This window comes from Centroberyx gerrardi, chromosome 2 (assembly GCF_048128805.1).
Source record: "Centroberyx gerrardi isolate f3 chromosome 2, fCenGer3.hap1.cur.20231027, whole genome shotgun sequence".
Taxonomy (NCBI): domain Eukaryota; kingdom Metazoa; phylum Chordata; class Actinopteri; order Beryciformes; family Berycidae; genus Centroberyx; species Centroberyx gerrardi.
The window spans coordinates 9,839,858-9,859,780 of NC_135998.1; the positions used below are offsets into that span (position 1 = coordinate 9,839,858).

Sequence of the window (19,923 nt, forward strand, 5' to 3'; positions counted from 1 at the left end):
TTTATGTATTGATTTTTTGGTATTGGAAAAGGACTGACAGCATACAGTAAGAGAGCCAAACATGACTTTTCAAATGTGATTTTGAGGCTGTGAAAGATTTGTTTACAAAAAAAACAGACCTCTATAGGCATTATGATGGTTTATGAAAACTATTACATGTAAACTATTTTCCTAGTGTATGTAAACTATTGTATATAAACTACTTTCTCAGTACAAGTAAAAAATCCTCATCAATATACTTCAGATTCAAAACGAGAAATTACTCCTCACTATACTAAAACCACCTCCTGCATCTCAGCATGCTGCCTTGCCGCGACACAGCCTCGGTCACCGCTGGGAGCGTAGCACTTAAGGCTGACACTCGTTTACGGAAAGACCCATGAGAAACGGGTGTCAGGGCACTGAGGCGGCGCACGGCGACCACAGCACTTACCTTAATCTCTGTGACCAAGATGTCTGTTATGCTTCCAAGCACCGTCACAAAGTCGAACACATTCCACGATGCTTTTAGGTAGTTCTGAAAGAGATAGATAGATAGATAGATAGATAGATAGATAGATAGACAGATAGACAGACAGACAGACAGACAGACAGACAGACAGACAGACAGACAGATAGATAGATAGATAGATAGATAGATAGATAGATAGATAGACAAACAGATGGATAGATAGATAGATAGATAGATAGACAAACAGATGGATAGATAGATAGATAGATAGACAGTTAGATAGATAGATAGATAGATAGATAGATAGATAGATAGATAGATAGATAGATAGATAGATAGATAGATGAGAGAGAGAAAAGAAAAAGATAAAGGATGGATGGAGAGCAGAGACATTTTACTGTGATTAGCATAAAACCTGGGAAATATGCTTCTCACAGGCTACACTCTACAGAGCAAGTCCTTTTAAGCCTTTAATGAGACTGCTCTAAATGAGCCAGTTTCACAGCTCCATTAAAAGGTCTGTACACTGTGGGTCTAATTGCACAAAAACACCAATACACACATGAATGTGGACATAGCCTACTTTATGCACACACAAATCTACCTAATCTAACACACACACACACACACACACACACACACACACACACACACACACACACACAAACGCTTACACAATCCCCTGCATAATACTAACAGCTACCCTACTGCCTGTGGCATGGATCCCCTAGGACAGGTCAATCATTCAGGTCCTGAGGGCGCAGGTTGTTGCAGGCCCCTTAGCGCTGGATTTTGTAGAGACGCAGCAGCATTAGAGCTTACACCAACAGACACAGGCCCATCCGTCTGGTCTTAACCGCTAAACAGGTGGAGGTAAGCGACGTGTGAAAAAAGCTATTTAATAAATGGGCCTCATAAATGGGATGGAGCCAGAGATGAAATGCCTCGCCGCAAGCCAGACGGCCCCACGTTGGCAGAAGAAGATTTATTGCTTTGTGCTCTCTCCGTCCGTTCATCCGATTCTTCCTTCACTATATTCCACTCTCCTTCACCCCTCCATCCGACACTTTAACGTCACTTTGCACTCTTTGACTCACTGCTTGTTCTCTGGCATGTAACACATCCTCTGCTACCCCTGTTAGCTCTGGGCACCAGCCAGCTAGTATGTACTTCTACACAAATAAAACCGCAATCCATCCAGACACAGCCTTCCAAGTCTCTCTGAGTGTGGCTCTACATCAGTTTCTTCATCATTTAGAAAGACCCTGTTAGTCTCTGTTGCTGGCACTTGAGACCACAGATGTATGAAATTTTGTAAATAATTTCAAGATTCACAAAGACATGGTTTAATTGACTTGCGCCAGAAGCACATTTAAAGCAGTTTGATGGAGCAATCACTGTCAGTCTGAGCACAAAATCTATTTTCTTGCCTATTCCGCATATCCAAAGAGATTTTCCCCGACGTGTGTAATCAGAAAATCGATACCACAGTGTAATATTGACTGGCGTGTAGACTGCAGTACAGTGTGTGGCCTTGACAGCTCACCAGTGGACCGAAGGCAATAATCTTGAGGATGCACTCCAGTGTGAAGAGGGCTGTGAAGACGATGTTTAGGTATTTCAGCATGGACTCGTACAGGACTGGGGCTCCATAGAACTGAGAGGCAGAGGAGAAAAAGCACACTGAAAATATTCTGTGACAGATTTGATAGGAAGAGAAGTGTGTCTGTTAAAGGAGCATCCTTGTCTCCTCATTGTCCCCAAACAGACAAACAGCCACACATGCAAGAGACATAAACTCTCTCGCTCCCTGTCCCTGGTATCTTTAACCCCTTGCACTCTGACTTTCCCCTTCAATTTCAGTTTCAATTTCTATTTAAGTAGCTTCAAAGTTAGAAAAAAAATGTTTTCCATAATGTACGACTATGTCGCATACATATTCTGTATCTGTTTGTTCCAGCGCTTCATTGAAGCTATATCACACTTATATTGAGTGAAATATTCAAAACCAAGATGCCATTTTTTTATGGCTGCACCATTACATCAAATGGAAAAAATCTAGATGTCTTGTGCATCGACCCTGTAATTAAGCATGACATATTTCGTATCTTTGGAAACCTTTAGATCTTCACTAGAATTTAAAATAAATTCTGTGTGTTTGAACAAAGCTTGGCTGTGAATCATGTGTTTGTAAAGATGGTCCCGCATGACGGACCTTGGGGTAAGTAAAGTCCCTCACCTAGGGAGTAATGCACAAATCAATACCTGGATGTTAGTCAGCAAATCTCATAATATTAGCACAGAAGAGGTTAGTCTTCAAGCTTGTCTATCAATAAGAGATTCATCAGCAATTAATTCCTACCAGCATGCTCATCAATATTCTCACTTTTCTACACTGCTCCATTCTTGCAGCTTCTTGATTTCAAACAACATTTGACAGTTGTGCTAAAAAAAGACTAATACTGGTAATACTGTTGGAGCTGCCAGGGTAGCAGTGCTTCTCTCTGATAGCAAGTAGCATTAGCGAAGTTGGCTATCTTATTTTCTTTTTTTCACTCTAAGTGGATGAGCAAAGCAACTGCCAAGATACCAGCACTTCTGTCTGATAGCAGCTAGCAGAGCTTGGCAGGCTTAAGATGTGGCACAGTGGTATGCTGTTTGATTTTGCAGTGTTGACCGTGTTTCAAGAACAGACTGGTACTGTTGTCCTAATTGTATCTCTGCCTTAAGAAGTCTGGAGCTTAGGAACATCTAATCTAAATTATTAAATAGTAAAGATTTATGGAAATAGCTTTTCAAATTCCTTTTAATATTTCAGTAGAATGCTGGATGTCGTGCAGGAAACCAAACAAGTATCACTCAGCCAAAACATTACTTTTCCCGGCTGAGAGATATTTTAGCACATATGATTTCAGGCAGTGGCGCTCTGCCTCGTTCCTAGGAGGAATCACTGACCTTCATCATCAACACGATTGTGTTGAGGGCAATCATGGTCATGATGGCATACTCAAATGGCGGTGACACCACAAACTTCCACATCTTGTACTGGAAGGACTGCTTGTTCTCTGGCATGTATCTTGTCAGCGGCTTGGCGTTGATGGCAAAGTCAATGCAAGCCCTCTGTTTGACGTAATTAAGAAAGACAAAGAAACAAATAAAAGAACAAAGAGTGCATTATGTAAGTGATACCAACAAATAATTCATTGTTCTAAATCATATGGGAATTCTCTCCCTTTTTCTCTCTCTCTCTCTCTGCAATGTCCCACCAATCATCACAGAAGAGAAAAGCATTGGAAATCAAATTTAAAAACATGAAAGATAACTAGCACGCCACTGGAGGGTTTTCTAAGGGTTTTTTATATCAAAAGAGGAGCCTACAAACTAAGGCTCTGTGATCACTGGCCAGTACTTTGTGGTTCTAACCAAGTCCCTCTGAACTGAAGATGGAGGGAGTGAAGAAAATAACTTTGACTGGTTCTTATTTTTCAGTGCTTTATTCTGTCTGAGGGAGCTGTAAGTCATGTTAGATGTAATTTGTCTGGGAGTGCTGTTCAGAAATAGATCAACAGGTGCTCTGATTTGCATTGATATGCAGTGAAAGATGGCAACATTCATGATGAAAGAGACAGACATTTGCTACTCCCGGAATAATCTGTGTGTCTCAATCACAGGAGAGTGTGTGTGTGTTTGTGTGTGTGTGTGTGTGTGTGTCTGAATGTATACTTATTAAGCTGTGATCAATCTTTATGTGATTTGTTTTTTGGATGTCTGTGTGTGTATGTGAGAGAGAGAGAGACAGAGAGGGGGAGAGAGAGAGAGAGAGAGTGAGAGAGAGAGAGAGAGAGAGAGAGAGAGAGAGAGAGAGACACAGATGCTACTTTGTGGTTCTCCTCTATAGATCTAATGAAGCACTTGGGTGGGTTTCATATTACTCCAGGCATCACACCCAGGAGAAAAAGCAGTGATTTGCATGGTGTGTACATTCATCACTTTCCACTCTCCCACCTCGTTCTTCTCCAGGCTACACTCCGACATGGCCTTGTCTCCCTGCTCCTGGAAGGTGATGATGATCAAAGCCACAAAGATGTTGACGAAGAAGAAGGGGAACACCACGAAGTAGACAACATAGAAGATAGATGTCTCCATGCGGAAGCCCGGGCTGGGGCCCTGGTCCTCGTAGGTGGCGTCCACCGAGTGCTTCAGGACCCTGGAGGGGAGGAAAGGGTTAACCGTGTAGGGGCTCATACACAGCCAACCACCAGGAAATACATGGTAGGCTCTATACCGTTGAGTAGTGCCTTGTAAATTATCTTTGGAGATTAACTGAAGTCAGGTCCCTCCACTCTATTTCCAGAGACGACAGGTCCCTCCCTTGACCTATATCCAGCCTCGTCAGATTTCCTCCACCAAAATTTCCATAAAATTTCCCTCCCTCATTTTCAAGTCCCTCAGTTCCAGAGTTTGTCCAGAGTCTCCAGGTCCCTTCACCCAACTTTCAGAGCGGTCACAGCTCTCGTCCCCTTGCTATTTAGAGCTTCCAAAGATGCCGAGTCCCTTGAGTGATTTCTATCCTAAGACAGCCAGCACACCCTACTCAGAGAGGACAGCTCACCCACCCCGCCCCCGCTTTACCCCACTTTCCCCTTGTGCCATTGTATCTCACTTGTACTGAATTCTGGATATGGAATCAACCATGTTTGATAAATAACCAATCAACCTGTCCCAAAATAACCAGTCAACTGTCCCTACAGAGGTCTCCACCAATCCTCACAGTGAGAGTTATGGAGAGGTTGCAGCAAAAGGAATCAAGCGGTCTAACTTCCAATGCATCTACAGAGGTGAGGGAGTTACAGCGCCTGTTCTAAAACATCCTCAAAATGCTCTCTCTCCGTGTGTATGATTAGTTCATCAATATTATATAGTAGTAGATTATAGATTTAGAAATGTAATGTATTGCACAAAACATAATTCCATCTCTGATTTCTTTATCTCTCATCTATGATAATGGCTACAGGGATGATTTTTTTATTTACAATATCCCTACAGGTTGACTGAAGAAAACACTGGATTATGAATTTAAAACCTAATTGAATCTCATAATCTCATATTTGTGACAGGATATAAACTTCTAAATCTTTTTTTTTTTTAAATTAATGAAACTAATCTGTAATGCAAAATATAATAACTTCACGTGACTTCTTGGATTTGTTTTGACTATGGATTTCAGTGTCATTATGTTTACTAAATAATACATGAAGTTAAGAATTTTTAAATTTAATTGAATCTTTTAATAATGTTGTATACAATCTGTAGCAAGATATTTCACTTGTTCATACACTTCTTCTAATGATCTTCTCATCACATTTGATCACACTTTAAACAGTCCAGAAACAAAACAAAACAAACAAAAAAAATGTCATCTTGGTATTATCTTTTTTTTTTTTCTCCTACCAAGATGAATTGAATACCTACAGAGGCGTGTGACTAAAGATGTGTGAGACAGTGTGAGAGTTTTGTTTTTTTGCTGGTAAATTCTAGCAGAGTGTTAAACTGTTCAGATTCTGTTACAAAGGTCTACCAGACAATCTAGCAGAGAATTTCAACACTTGCTTGGCTGCACCAGATAGAGTTGCTCCTCTTAAAAGTGATAAATAAATAATAAATAAAATGTTTTTTTTATGGCTGAATGAGCATATCTGTGTTATTTCAAGAGAGTGTAGGCAAGATAAAACAAAAAGAAAATAGTGAATTTGCATGCATAAGGAATTGATAGAATAATCCAATGTTGTATTTAAGCTTGCAAGATAATTTTTTTTAATTTTTTAATTTTATTACTCAGAGCTAACATAACCCTAGAGGTCTATTTATTAAATTTGGTCAGTTTTGAATGCTCTGCTGATTACAAATAGTGAACCTTAAGAATGATTTTTTGATTTTCTTCAAGAAAATTGAGCACATAAGAATTCAAATTGCAACACCTGATACTGATTGAAATGTCACCTATCAGCATAACTACTTTTGTTACTGTATAACATATTAAATGCTGTTTATGGCCCTTACACATAATACTGAATAGATAAATAAAGTGAGTCATGGTAGCTATTTACCCTAATACTCACCTGCTCTGTTACATCATCTGTCAAACATGCACTTGCCAAACCACTTCTTAGAGTCTGGACCCTTCTATTCTCAGTATTTATCAGTATATCAATAAACATATCAGTATTATACCAGTATATATTAGTAATTCAAGACCTATTTCTAAACTCCAATTTACTCCAACTGTCTTAAGAATTAGAAAAAGTTGTTGTCCTGGGAAGTTCTACATCCTTCTCAGCACAATTTAGCTGTGGATTATTTCAATCCTATTCTGCACTGTATTTTATTCTCTATATGCTCCCACATGGTCATGAAATTTGTAGCCATGTTGTTTTTATTGCTATGCTGAATATGAACTCTCGGTTTAGCTACCTTACATTGGCTTCTAGCTGATATTAAAATCAGTGTTAAGATTTTATTGGTTGCTTTTGCAGCAATAAATGGTTTGGGATGAACATATATTACACAACCTTTGACCCCTATTGAATAAAATCATTTTCCTAGATAAGAGAAAGATCTTTTTGACTATTAAAGGAAAAAGACAAATTGTGATTGAGCCCTTACATTTTGGAGCAACACACCAGAGGAAATACCAGTCACAACTGAAAACTCAATTTTATGAAATTTCAGTTAGCCGATTTGTTATTACTGTCATTACGCTACTATAGTATTGTTTGTTTGTTTGTTGTCAAGTAAGGTTTCTGAATTTTGCTGAGTGGGACTTAATGAGTGAGTACTGATTGTCCATTTGGCTTAAAGTTGACGATGATGCTAAAATGTTGAGTGGATTTTGAAGCCTATCTTGTTATTTTTTATTATATTCACTAGTATTTATTTATTTTATTTATATTTTGTATTGTTGTTATAATATACCACTTCTGATCTGCTGAGCAGGCTTTAATGCATCCAGTGATGCAAGGCTTCATTGTTAGCATTTGGGTTTTTATGTTGTTGTTTTATTTTACAGCATTTTGAAAATGTGCCATATAAATATAGCTGACATTATAGCTGACTAGTATTAAATTGAAAAGGACTAAAAGTATTATTATACACACTGGAACTAACAATTTAAAGACTATGAAAGAACTTGTGGCCCCCCATGATGTTGGCAGCCGTGCTTCAGGCAGCTGAAAAGCATCCTAGGCAAAAGTCATCATCTCTGCTTCCACATCTCTTCATATCATCATCTGTAACAATACTGAAAAACGGCCCTTGTCTCTAATGGGTCTGTGGCTCTTCACAAGAACTAACTATTCAAACTCATCAAAGGAAGGATAATATGCACAACACATTCAGACACCCATAGCTTACAAGTTACCAAACAACGTCACACTAGGAATTGTGACCATCATGATGAATCGCCATTGTTTCCTCACAGAGAGCAGAAAGCTTTTCCACTTCAAACTCAGAGAAGACTTGATCCTCCTCTTCTAGAGATACCAGGACATGTAAGTCAGGACCCCCCTACAGATCCCTCCAAGAGAAGCATTTTCTCATCTTTCACAGACAGATTTGGACACTTTTCCGTTTCCGTCTTCTCACTGACAAATGCACGGATTCACCTCTCCTCCTAGAGATGTCAGAACTTTCCTCCTTTTCTTTAAAAAGACAAGGTTCCTCCTCCTTACATTATTTAGAGGTTCCACATTTCCTTATCCAATTTCCAGGGATGCCAGGTTCCTCCCACTCCCTATATCCAGATTTGTCAGATTTTCCTCCATAGAATTTCCAGAAATATCAAGTCCCCCTCTCACTCCAATGTGAGCGTTTCCAGTTGCCAGGTCCCTCCACCCAACTTTCAGAGCAATCAGGGATCCTTTCCCCTTCATATGTAGAACTTCCAAAGATGCAGTGTCGCTTATGTGATTCCCAATTTGAGTCAACCAGCACACCCTTTTCAGACAGCACAGCTCAATGACCTAATTCCCCTTTATATGACTTCCCCACTGTGCAAAATACACCGAAAATTGTTGCAAACCCAGGCATGGAATCAACAACAACAACAAACCCAGTACTTCCCATGTTACCCACCTTTTCTTAAGGAGATCCTTACCACTGTTACATCGTAGCATAAGGAGTGTTGCCACTAAAGATACAAACAAGTTGTCTAACATCTATAGCATCACAAAAGCAAAGGCTATGCATCAGTTACGCTAACAGATGATCACAATGTTCACACCTAAAACTGAATGACTGAAAATTTCTGAACTGCTGAGCAGACCCGAATGGAGCAGTTGTCCCGTTGGCGTAAACAGAACACTAACATGGTGGTCAATCAAGTGATAGATCAAGTTAAAACCCCGAGTGAATACAAGATATAAGATTGAAAACAAAATCAATCCCTCTAATTTCTTAGTTTTACTTTCTAATTTCTTTAATTACCTCTCAGTGTCAGCAGCATTTTTCAATCTCTCACAGAGAGATAAAGGACCTTTTTCACTGTCCACTTAAAAATGCCAGCATTTCGCTTATTTTACTTCCAGATATATGAGGGCTCCCCTGTCTTTTTCTTCAAAGAAGCCAGGTTCCTTCTCCTCCTCCCCTGATTCAAAGTCTGCATGTTCCTCCACCCAGTTACCAGAGATGTAGGTCCCTCCTACACTCTGTTTCCACAGATGCCAGATCCTTCCCACGGCCAATATCCAGATAGATTACTCCACCAAGTTTCCAGAAATATCAAGTCCTTTTCTCACATGTATTCCAGAATTGACAGGTCCATCCACTGCAAATCCAGAGTTGACAGATCCCTCCACCCAACTTTCAGAGCTCCTTCCAAAGATCCTCGCAATGCTCTCCCATGTTGATAGACCATCAAGCTACTACCCCAGCAGATTTAGGGTCAAATGTAATGTGAATAGGTCTAGTTCCAATGTGGCGTCTGAAATGCTGAGCAGGCCTGAAGAGAGTGTCAGTTGTCTCTTTGGCTTCAACTTTATTTTTCAATGGTAACTATTTATATCAAGCTCTAACTATGATTGTGAAGTCTGGTCTTCTTGATGAACAATAAGTTAAATAATAAGTCCAAATTTCCTCATAATGACAGAAATGGTGGAACTCCAATGAATTTTACTCCTAACATGAAGCCAGTCCCTCTATTTTATCTTACTTTCAGAAATCCAGACTCACTGGTTGTGGGGGTGGTGCAGTTGTCATTGATGTGTATAACTTTTAATTGTAAGCCTGTGTCATTTGGGGAATTCTCTTCTTTTGAGTCTTAAATGTTTCAAACAAAGAACATAAAAAAAAACTGCCTTAACCTAAACAATACCAAGATGACAAAGGAAAAAAGTTTTCTTTGTTTATTGGTACATCAACCTCCAACCTCCTCGATTTCTTAGACTTCAGTTGTTTTTTTTCTTAGATCCACGTTTTGACAATTTCCTTTTTTCTTTCAAAATCTGATTGAATTGTTCAATCCTATACAATCTATAACAGGAAGAACTCAAACTTGGTAATACGCTTCTTATATATTCTTTTCCTATTCCTTTCAAGATTCTTGTCTTGTCTTGTACAATTAATTCTATCACTGCAAATACATTTGAAAATGTTTTTTTTTCGTCACCTGTGTTCCGATTCTCTTACAGAAAGTCTACCAGAAAATCTATTGGAAATTTTAAAAAATATTTGCTTGGCTAAACTAACTTAAGTTGCTCTACTTAAAACTAGAAGAAAAGTTTTCCACTTTCTGGTTTTACATCATAGAAGGTGCATACTCATGCTATTACAAGAGTGTTCTAAAAATGAACAGAAAAGAAAAACTTATTGTGTTTCTTTACGTAGAGGAGATTTCAGAATTCAATATTGCTTTTGAGGTTGCAAGAGAAAAGCATTTTTTTTTAAATCTTATTAGAGAGCAACCATAACTCTAGAACTGATCAGGTTGTTAATGTTCCAGTGATTATAAATATTTAGCTTTTCCCTTAAGAATGTAAGAAGTTAATTTTCTTTATCAAGAAAATTAAGAACATAAGAAATCAGATTGCACCACCTTTTTATGATTTGTTATTCACCAACTGAATGCTTCTTAAGGCTCTTTTGAGCAAATAGCAGCTCATGCCAAATAGATGCCTAAAATGTCAAGGGAATTATTTATGGTTTCAACATATGAAACTGCTTTACTTATAAATGATCGTTTTGTTGATGACACTGGTGAACATTCTTAGCACTGTCTGACACTGTTGATCGTACCATTGATTGTCTTAGATATTTTGTTAGCATTACAGACACTTCTTTTTTATTAGTGTAGAACTTATCTTTCAGATAGGAATTTCTCTGTTTCCTTGGTAGTTCTATATACTTTACAGTATAATTTAGTGGTGGAGTACCTCAAGGTTCCATCTTAGGTCCTATTTTGTTCTCTATCTATAAGTTCCCACTTGGTCATATAATTTGAACACATAATACTACAATAATATTATGATAATACACAGCTGCATTTGCCTGTGAAACCCAGTGATACATGTAGCCTTGATAGTCATAAAGAAGAACAGGCATTAAAGGCTGGATTTAATGGTGAGAAATCTGAGGTTGTTCCAAGTCAGACTTTAACTAGATTAGGTGTGTCTAGTGGTGGTTAGTGCCGTTTTGTTTCTGTAAAAAAATGTAAAATATATGCCCAAATTGTCCTTGAGATGGTTGGGTGATGAGCAGACCTGGAGGCCAAATTACAAGACAGGGTCCAAATCAGAGTCTACTGGATAGGAGGGAAAATCCATGATGTTGAGGAAAGACCTGCTCACAGAAGTGGTTCACCTATCCATTATGTTTTTAGTCAACAACTTTATATTACGAGACCAGTATATACCCCTCAATCCATTTTCTTTCACTTTTCTTTTGGGCCTTCTAACTTTGCTCATCTCTTGACAATCTCGAAGGATAATTTGGTGTTGAGTCACACCAGTTGAGTCATTCATTGTTTACATCTGCTTCAGTGTGTTTCAGTGTTTGTCGCACCCTGAGTAGTCTCACCCACACTGTGTGTCCCAGCTCAAGTGATGTAAATCCTATTTGGCTGCCAATTTCAGTGTATGAAATGAATATTTCTTCCCTACCTCTGATTTCTCCATATTCTAGCTAAAGCTAGTAAGCTCCACTAACAAAGCATTTGATGAACAACTGCGATTTATGAAAATAGCCATTTACCAAATGTAAAAAATCTGTGCTGTTGTACTTTTCTTCAGTAGTAATATTTGTGCTTTTCTCACTCACTGATTCACTTGTGACTTTCAACAAGATAGTCCACCTATAACTAGCAACTTTATTGGCAAACCTGTGACTGCTTGCTTGACAGGCAACAACTGATTCTAGCATGCCTACTAGCTTAATATTTCATAGGTATACCAAACTTAATAAATATAATACATCTAAGCGGCAAATTACTTTGCTAGCTCTTTCTTGTTGTTATCAAGATATTATTGTGCTGTCACTACTTGTTTGAGGGTGTGATTAAAGATGATCATGACAAGCATTGTTAGTTCAGCATTTATTTTTGATCTTCAGATAAGTACAATGAATCAAATAAACAGACAAACATCAATAGTTGTTGACAGAGATGATGAATATGCTCAGGGTACATTAGCTCAGGCAGAGGGCTGAGGCCATCAATGCAATGATCCTTGAAGGGCCTTAAAGTTCTAAAGGACCCCTCTCACCCGGCTAACAACCTTTTTAATCTTCTGCCTTCTCAAAAAAGACTTAGAAGTGTTAAGACCAGAACATCCAGATTTCAGAATAGCACATATCCAGAAGCTGTTCGCCTCCTTAACGCTCTAAACTTAGCAGTGCAGGCCGCTTTTTTATTATGCACTTACGCACTTGAAGCACTTTATCTAGTGGGTCGTTTGATGTTGCAGCTAATTCCCCTACAGGTGCTAGTGTTTTACCCATGGTGTACTTATGTGTTGGAGTTTATTTTATTCTACCCATTTGTTTTATGCTTTTATGATTATTTTATGGCTTGGATGTTATCTATCTGTTTTATACTTTCTTTTTTGAATGTATTATGTGTTTTATAAGTGAGTGGTTCTATGTGTTTGTCTGTGTTTAAGTGAGCTCACTAAGACAAATTCCAATCAACTCTGTTGATATGGCAATAAAGTATTGAATCTTGAATCTTGAGTAAATCTTCATGAGAGTACATCAACCAAATGAGAATCTGCCCATGTAGACAGAGCATGCTCAGTAACTAAGAAAGGGAGAGGTCAGTTGGGTAGTACAAGTGATAGAAAAAAAACAAAAAAAAACCCCACTAAATAATACCACAATGCTTCAGTTACATTTCAAATGCTATCAAACATTTTTTATCAAAACAATTTTAATGAAAAATATACTGCTCTCTTTTACCTTTTGACTAGAACCGTTTGGGCAACTATTAACTACACAGTGTAGTCAGCATTATTTCATTTGCCATATCTATCTGGTTTATGAATTTCATATTCAGAGTGTCTCACTATGTTTTTCTCCTTTATGTCTTTGTCTTCTTGACTCTGGTCCTCATCACGATGACCACCTGTGTTTTTTTTCTGTCCTGCTTGCTTTTCTTCAGAGTCTAAGGCTTCTTTGCTGTTATTGCAAGCTGGTAGATGCTCAGGTTAAGCATCTTGCCCTCTGAGGCGGGCTGAAAGGAGTTTCTAGTTCCTTTCTGTAGGACTTGGTTATTGTGATGCTTAATCCATACAGGAATCACTTAACGGGCCTGAGGCAGTTGTGGTGCATTATCTCAATGTGTTTTGGTCAATAATGAGGATATATTTGTTTTCCGAGCTGGGTATGTGAAATATGCCAAGTGTGTCCACATGGATATGATCCAGAGTTGCTCCATCTTGATAGTTCTGCAGTTTGGCTCTCTTACATAACAAGACCTGCAGCTTTCCAAGCACTGCAGTGATGGCATGGATGTATGGATGGATGAATGTTTCCTCTAATTACATACCAGTGGTAACTCCTTCGAAGATGCTCCCCAGCATGAACAAACTGGTTCAGACTATAGCAAGGTTGTAACACTTTGATTGCATTGAGGCCAGAACAATTATCAGTAAGAATGAGATGAGACCTCTGACCTTTGACTCTGACTCCGGTGATCGCAGAAAACCTCTTGGCTCAACTTGGGACCAGCAAAGCCAGAACTTCCCTCCCATATCTTTCCATTTGTGAAGGACAGGCAGCACAGATTCAATGTTTTTAGAGTTCTTCAGGCTGCAACATGTTCACAGTTGGGATCTGGTGCTGGGGCATCTACCCTGCTCTCTCCAACTACATGACCATTGGCATGGTCACTGGTGTATTTCTCTGTTTCTCTCTCTTAAGGACAAATGCAAGCCAGTGGACAGTTGACCTTCAGGTTGTTTATAATACTTTATTTGGCAACCAGTTGCAACTGTTATGTTATATACACAGAAGGTACTTCTGGGCATGTAGGTAGTGGTCGGATTGATGTACTGCACAACGGCTACCATCTTCCACCTGCTGACACAGTACCTCTGCTAAACTGGCATGAGGTGGCTACTTGCACCAGTAATGTCTCTTTCTTCAATCCAATAAAGTTGTGACAATACTGCTCTAACAATGTGGCTGGAGGCCTCTATAGCAAGCATTTACTTCTGCTAATGCTGAGTGAAGGTCACTGATCCATACAAATCTTCCTCTGGAGGAGACTGTTGAGTACATTTGTTAGTTCTACAAAGACTGGGACATGTGGTAGTATATGTACTACCCTAGGCCTGCAACTCTGGTGGGGGGCATTCAGGTTTGTACATCCTTGATAAGCACTTGATTGAGATGTATACCTTTGTCACTTAAGATATGGCCCAACACTTTACACTTAGATGGCTTCAGGTTCAGGCCATAACCATGAAGGTGCTGGATGGCATCTATAAACTGGCTCATGCTCTCATCAACTCCTCTCCCAAAGATCAGTCATATCAGCTACGTCTCCATTACGCCCTGAGTGGTGTAGTAAGTAGGGAGTCCTTCCAATGAAGAACCCAGGTTCAAGCCCCCGTGTCAGTTGGTGCGACCTGTCTGGGTGTTATTGAGCAAAACATCTCTACAGGCTCCAGGGTTACCCAATACTATGTGCCAATAGCTGAATGAAAGATCAAGAATGAAAGAGATGATAAATACCCAAGGGGAGTGGGCAAGAGATTGGCTCCTTCAAACATTCAGGCTGTTCACAGGACTGCATTTCTCACCCTTTTCAACTGGATTAGACAAGGAGACTCATTGGGGTGTGTTTCATCCTTTGGTAAAGGCAGCTTTACTGCTTCAGAGACTTCAAATTTAGACTTGCATCCATTTATCCATGATAGTGCCATTACTCCCAGAGGACACAGCTTCTTTGATAGAGGATTGAAAACAGCTAGGACTCCCAGTAGTGTATCCTTGACTTCACTCCATCCCACAAACTCAGCCACCAGGGGCAAGGATCATTTATCGAGAATCACCCTTACTAAGCAGTGATCTTGTCCATTGCCTCCAATAATCATGCAAGCTCATTCCCAATGAAGGTCTTGCAATAGACAATGACATTCTCAACCCTCATAAGATTCAGGTTGAGTAGGATCAAGTGGTGTATTGAAGCCACATGGATGAAACACGCAACCTTTCTGGAAAAAATTCTTGATGTCCACCTTGAGTCCACTCATTGCAGACATGTCTTTTCCAACCCCAGTCCTCTGAAGGTATGTCTTCCGTTGGTCGTTATGGTCACTCTCAGAGAGCTTCTGGTATAGGACCTCAGAGATGACAGTGGTCTCAGCTCCAGTGCTCACCATGAATTTAGTAGGGATTGCACTCACAGCCGGGGTTATTTACAGGACTTTGATGGTACCAAGAACTCCCAGTCATCACAACCATCAAACAAGACTAACTTAGCCTTGGGACCTTCCTGTTTAGGGTATTGGTTCTGATAATTGGAGCTGCTAGGCCTCTGGTCACCAGGATAGGCTGACAGGAATCCCAGGGTTTCACATTTCTACATTTTAGATCCGGCTCTTTGGTTGGTCCCATTCAGATGGGGCCAGAGTAAGAGGCTTGCTGTTGTATGACATCCAGCTTTGTAGTAAAACATTCATAATTATGTTCCGCAGGTCTTTCTGGAGTCAACAGAGGTGGGAAATCTGAGTAGTTTCTCCCGTGTGATGCATTGGAAAATTCCTCTGGAGATAGCCGAAGCTTGTAAGACCCATTGGGCTCCAGTGGTGTTGCAGTATTATGCATGTTAGGATGGGGTTTAGGGTTAGCATGGATAACATGCTAACATGGATAACAAGGATATAACAAGGATATAACATTATTTGCAGCTGTTATGCCTGCTGGTTCCAGTTATCTGTTTTGTTCTTCCAGAGACTTTTTTGATATGTTGATTCTAGATGTCAGTATTTTGAAAGCTTTCTCCCAGGCCACTGAATAACTCCCATTTTAGCTACCTTACATTGGTTTCCAGTTGAATTCAAGTTTGATTTTAATATTCATTGATTCAGCAGTAAACATGACAGAGCTTATAAGTCCCTACATGTATTCATAGCTATGTTCAAAATTGTAGATTGAAGACAAAAAGTGATTGAGCATTTGGGGCATAAACTTTGAGGAAAACAATTAACAAACTTGTGTGCTCTTTTGGTAGACCATTGAGAACTAATTTTAATTATCTTGCATTTAACTGATAACTTATTCTTTTCATTGTGTAATAGTATTACTTCTGTTTTTGTTTTGTTTTGTTGGAAGTCCAATGTGGCTTCATTTTTATGGTGTACTTAGTGGTTGTTGAGCTGTTTCAATATTATTTTTTTATTTATGTATATATGCACACACACACACACACACACACACAAATGATATGTAACTGCTCTAAAGAGTGGGCCTTAATGGAGCCAACAGTGCACATTATAGCTAATGTGTATTTGTTTTGTTCCTTTCACTTTACAGCACTCTGCAATTTTGTTGAGTGACACAGTTATTATTATGATTATGATTATGATACAGAATATAGTTCTACCATATCTTGACATTTAGTGTCAAGATATAGTGCTATAAAAATGGGAATTTTGACATGATTTTGTTGTATATTCTAATGATTTTTTATCATATCTCAGAAAAACATTGCTTATTGCTTGCCGCCAATAATTATTTGCCAGATCAGAGAAAGAAGACATTTTTATTAGACTAATCCAACAGCTACTTAGCTCTTTTTTACTTGTGATATATTTTGTCCATCTGAATTATAAAGCTATATGCATGGGGTAATGATCTTCATAAAGAGAGAGCGAGAAAGAGAGAAAGTTAGAGGGGAATGATTAATATGATAGGGTTGGAGGAGAACATTTAAGGCACTCCTGAATTGTAAGTTCCAGTGAACTCAAACGTAAATAATAATTCAGGCCTAATGATAAGGATCAACAGCCCACTTTCTCCTCTGAGCATTAGCTTATCGCACTTATCAACCAGCACCCCTCACCTCTGTAGCACTGTTTCTTCTTTCCCAAATCTTGACTTTTTAAAAATGGATACATATTAAAGGACACAGTACAGAATTAATCGCATAGCAAGGTGAAAGTGTAGTTCATAGGCTTACAGATTACAGATGAGGTATAATAGCATTAACCATACTAGCATATAGATGTTATATCCAGAGCCTTGGTATAAGGAAACAACAAAGTCATTTTTTTTTCTGGATTCAAAACCTCAAGACTCCGGTTCATTAGCAATTGAATCATGTAAGTGGCTTTGGAAATTTTCAGAAAAAATCTGCATTGAAAGCATTGAAGTTTAGTTTGGCAGTCTGAGAATTATACTTTTTAACCAAAGCAAGGTCAACTCAACGTTCTATCTGGTATAAACCACCCTATTAAATACAGCATGCATTGCAAAATATAAGCAAACTATGCAATGTAGAATTTGGCTTTGGCATTTGTACTATAGGATAGTTCCTCTATACTATTCCTCTATACTGAATTTGAGCAAGATTTAACAACAAACTTATTTTAATATCATAAATGTCAGATTTGGAATGTCATTTTTCACAGAATGTAGATTAGTTTGACACAGCCCTAACCTCCCATTTTGGACATGCTAACTTATTAAACAATAATCTTTCAATGTTTGTACATCAAATAAATAAGCAATATGATTTTTTTCCCTTTCAAACTTGAGTTTTGTGAACTGCTATTTTATCTAGCTTATCTAGCTCATACAACCTCCCATCTTGCCACCTTAGTTTTTTACTATATTTTGGGTATTTACAGTACATATGCAATAAGTAACCTCAATTGTACCTGTGTATTTTTAATAAAAAGGTTACCTAAATTCATTTATTATTGATTTGTCACTGATGCAGTGTGTAATGTTGTTAGGTCAACCATGCTAGGGAGATAAACTATGATAGCATAGCGGATTTCTTTCTTTCTTTCTTTTATACCTTTTGTGGTTAATTAATGAGCTAGCCTTACGCTTTACTTCCCTATAGGAAATCTTCTATGCACCAGAGCTCATCTGTAAATCTGACTTGACTAACTTATAAATATGTGGATGTCATCCTGTGTTGCTTGACTTACATTGGCCAGCCCTCTCCGGTGGAGACAGTGAAGAGTGTGAGGAAGGCCCAGAGAACGTTGTCGTAGTGGAACTCGTACTTCTTCCACTCCCTGGGCTGAGCGGCCACGTCGTCCCTGTCATACTCGAGGAACTGACCCCTGATGGAGGGAGGGAGGAAGAAGAGGGGAGAGCGCAACAGTGAGAGACGGGAAGAGAGAGAGAAAGAGGTGAAAGGACATATACTCAAAAGAAGAGTAAGAGATAAAACAAGGGTGAGCGTGAAAAATAAAGGCACAGAGAAAGAGAGAAACATAGGAAAGAGGGAAAATGAGATAAAGGAAGACATAATAGTGAGTCAGCATATTGATAAGTCATATACTGATACTGTGTATTTTTATTTTTATTTTTTTTTACAAATCTATCAAATTAAAATCTAAATACTGGCAACAATAGTAATGAGAAATGTATTTTGTTAATTGTATAATTTGTATTTCTAAAATACAGAAAATAATATTTGAAACTGGGATTGCAACATTAAAGAAAATTACCCTTCCCCCTTTTAACTTTTGGCCAAGTTAAAAAAAAATAAAAAAAAATCAAACAAACATAACATTTATATGTAATGCTGAAAGGGTGTGAGTCTCTTAAAAGGGCCTCAAATTGTGTCTCTATTTATTGGATATAATGATGCTTTTAAGCCTTGTTTGATCCTTAAAATTATGATATCACACAGTTTGTCTAAAAGAAAGCAATGGGATTTGATGTTAAGAGTAAAAATCCCTTGATCAGAGTATCCTGTGTCACATCCCTTTTAAGTCCTATTGACCATGTTCACATGTACAGAATAGTTCAGTCATTGCTGTTTTTAGGATTCAGTCTTGTGCCACCTAATCTGTAGATTCCTCACAGCCCTCACAATTTTTTTTACGTGTTTGATTTGTTCAACTCCTGTCAAGATCCATCTGGTTTGGCTTGACAGCACAGATGTGCAAAAATTCCAGTGTATTATCCTCTCTTAGTTTAGTCTAGTTTAGTTAAAGCTACAGACTATGGAACATTTTAACATTAAAATAACAATAAATAAGTAGGAGATGTTCTACATTATCAGTCTGTGTCTGTGTTTGACCCTGTGTGTAGATGCCTAAATCCCCCCTTTTGCCTGTAATTGGCTTTCCGATGATTCAATTCTCTGTTGTGTACCTGCAGTCCTTCTCCAGATCCTTGGACTCGTCGGTGCAGTAGAAGAACTTTCCCTTAAAGAGCTGCACGGCGATAACGGCGAAGATGAACATGAAGAGCATGTAGACGATGAGGATGTTGAGGACGTTCTTCAGAGAGTTCACGACACAGTCAAACACAGCCTGCAAATATCCATGCACACAAGCACACGTGTATGCCCAAACACACACACACACAAACACACATACAGATCAATAAATGTAAGGAATTCATACACTATGCACATGTACTTGTATGAAGTCCCTCTCTCTTTATCTCTCTCTCTCTACTTTATTCCCATATGGCATCACTCTGTTTCTCAGCTTGTGTTGTGATCACTCACTGAGATGAAGTGCTTTGTCTATCTATCGTGGCATGTGTGCAATCTAACCAATGAATATGCTGCCGGATGAATGATCACCATCAAGGCTTTTGTCTCCAGTGTAAAGGACGGAGCATATTTCTCCCCCCCCCCCACCCCTTCTGCCAGCCTGTCTGTCAAGCCACTTTGTCCAAGTATCCAAGAGACTCGTCGACTTCTCTGCCAACTCTGATCTATCTCAATCATCTCGCTTGTATTACTTCAATAAGATCTTTTATCTTTTTTTTCAGATCCATTACTTTTG

The 19,923-nt window shown here is 38.8% G+C and overlaps 1 protein-coding gene across 1 annotated transcript in view; it reads right to left on the bottom strand.

Moving 5' to 3' along the window:
* Positions 1-19,923, bottom strand: part of cacna1bb (calcium channel, voltage-dependent, N type, alpha 1B subunit, b) — a 177,019-nt gene that overhangs the window by 25,464 nt on the left and 131,632 nt on the right. Inside the window, exons 30-35 of the mRNA XM_078286375.1 lie at positions 19,280-19,440; positions 18,100-18,237; positions 4,457-4,658; positions 3,407-3,571; positions 1,998-2,108; positions 434-517 (exon numbers count right to left, since the gene is read on the bottom strand). Of these exons, the coding sequence (XP_078142501.1) occupies positions 434-517; positions 1,998-2,108; positions 3,407-3,571; positions 4,457-4,658; positions 18,100-18,237; positions 19,280-19,440 (861 nt within the window). The remainder of the gene's footprint in view (positions 1-433; positions 518-1,997; positions 2,109-3,406; positions 3,572-4,456; positions 4,659-18,099; positions 18,238-19,279; positions 19,441-19,923) is intronic.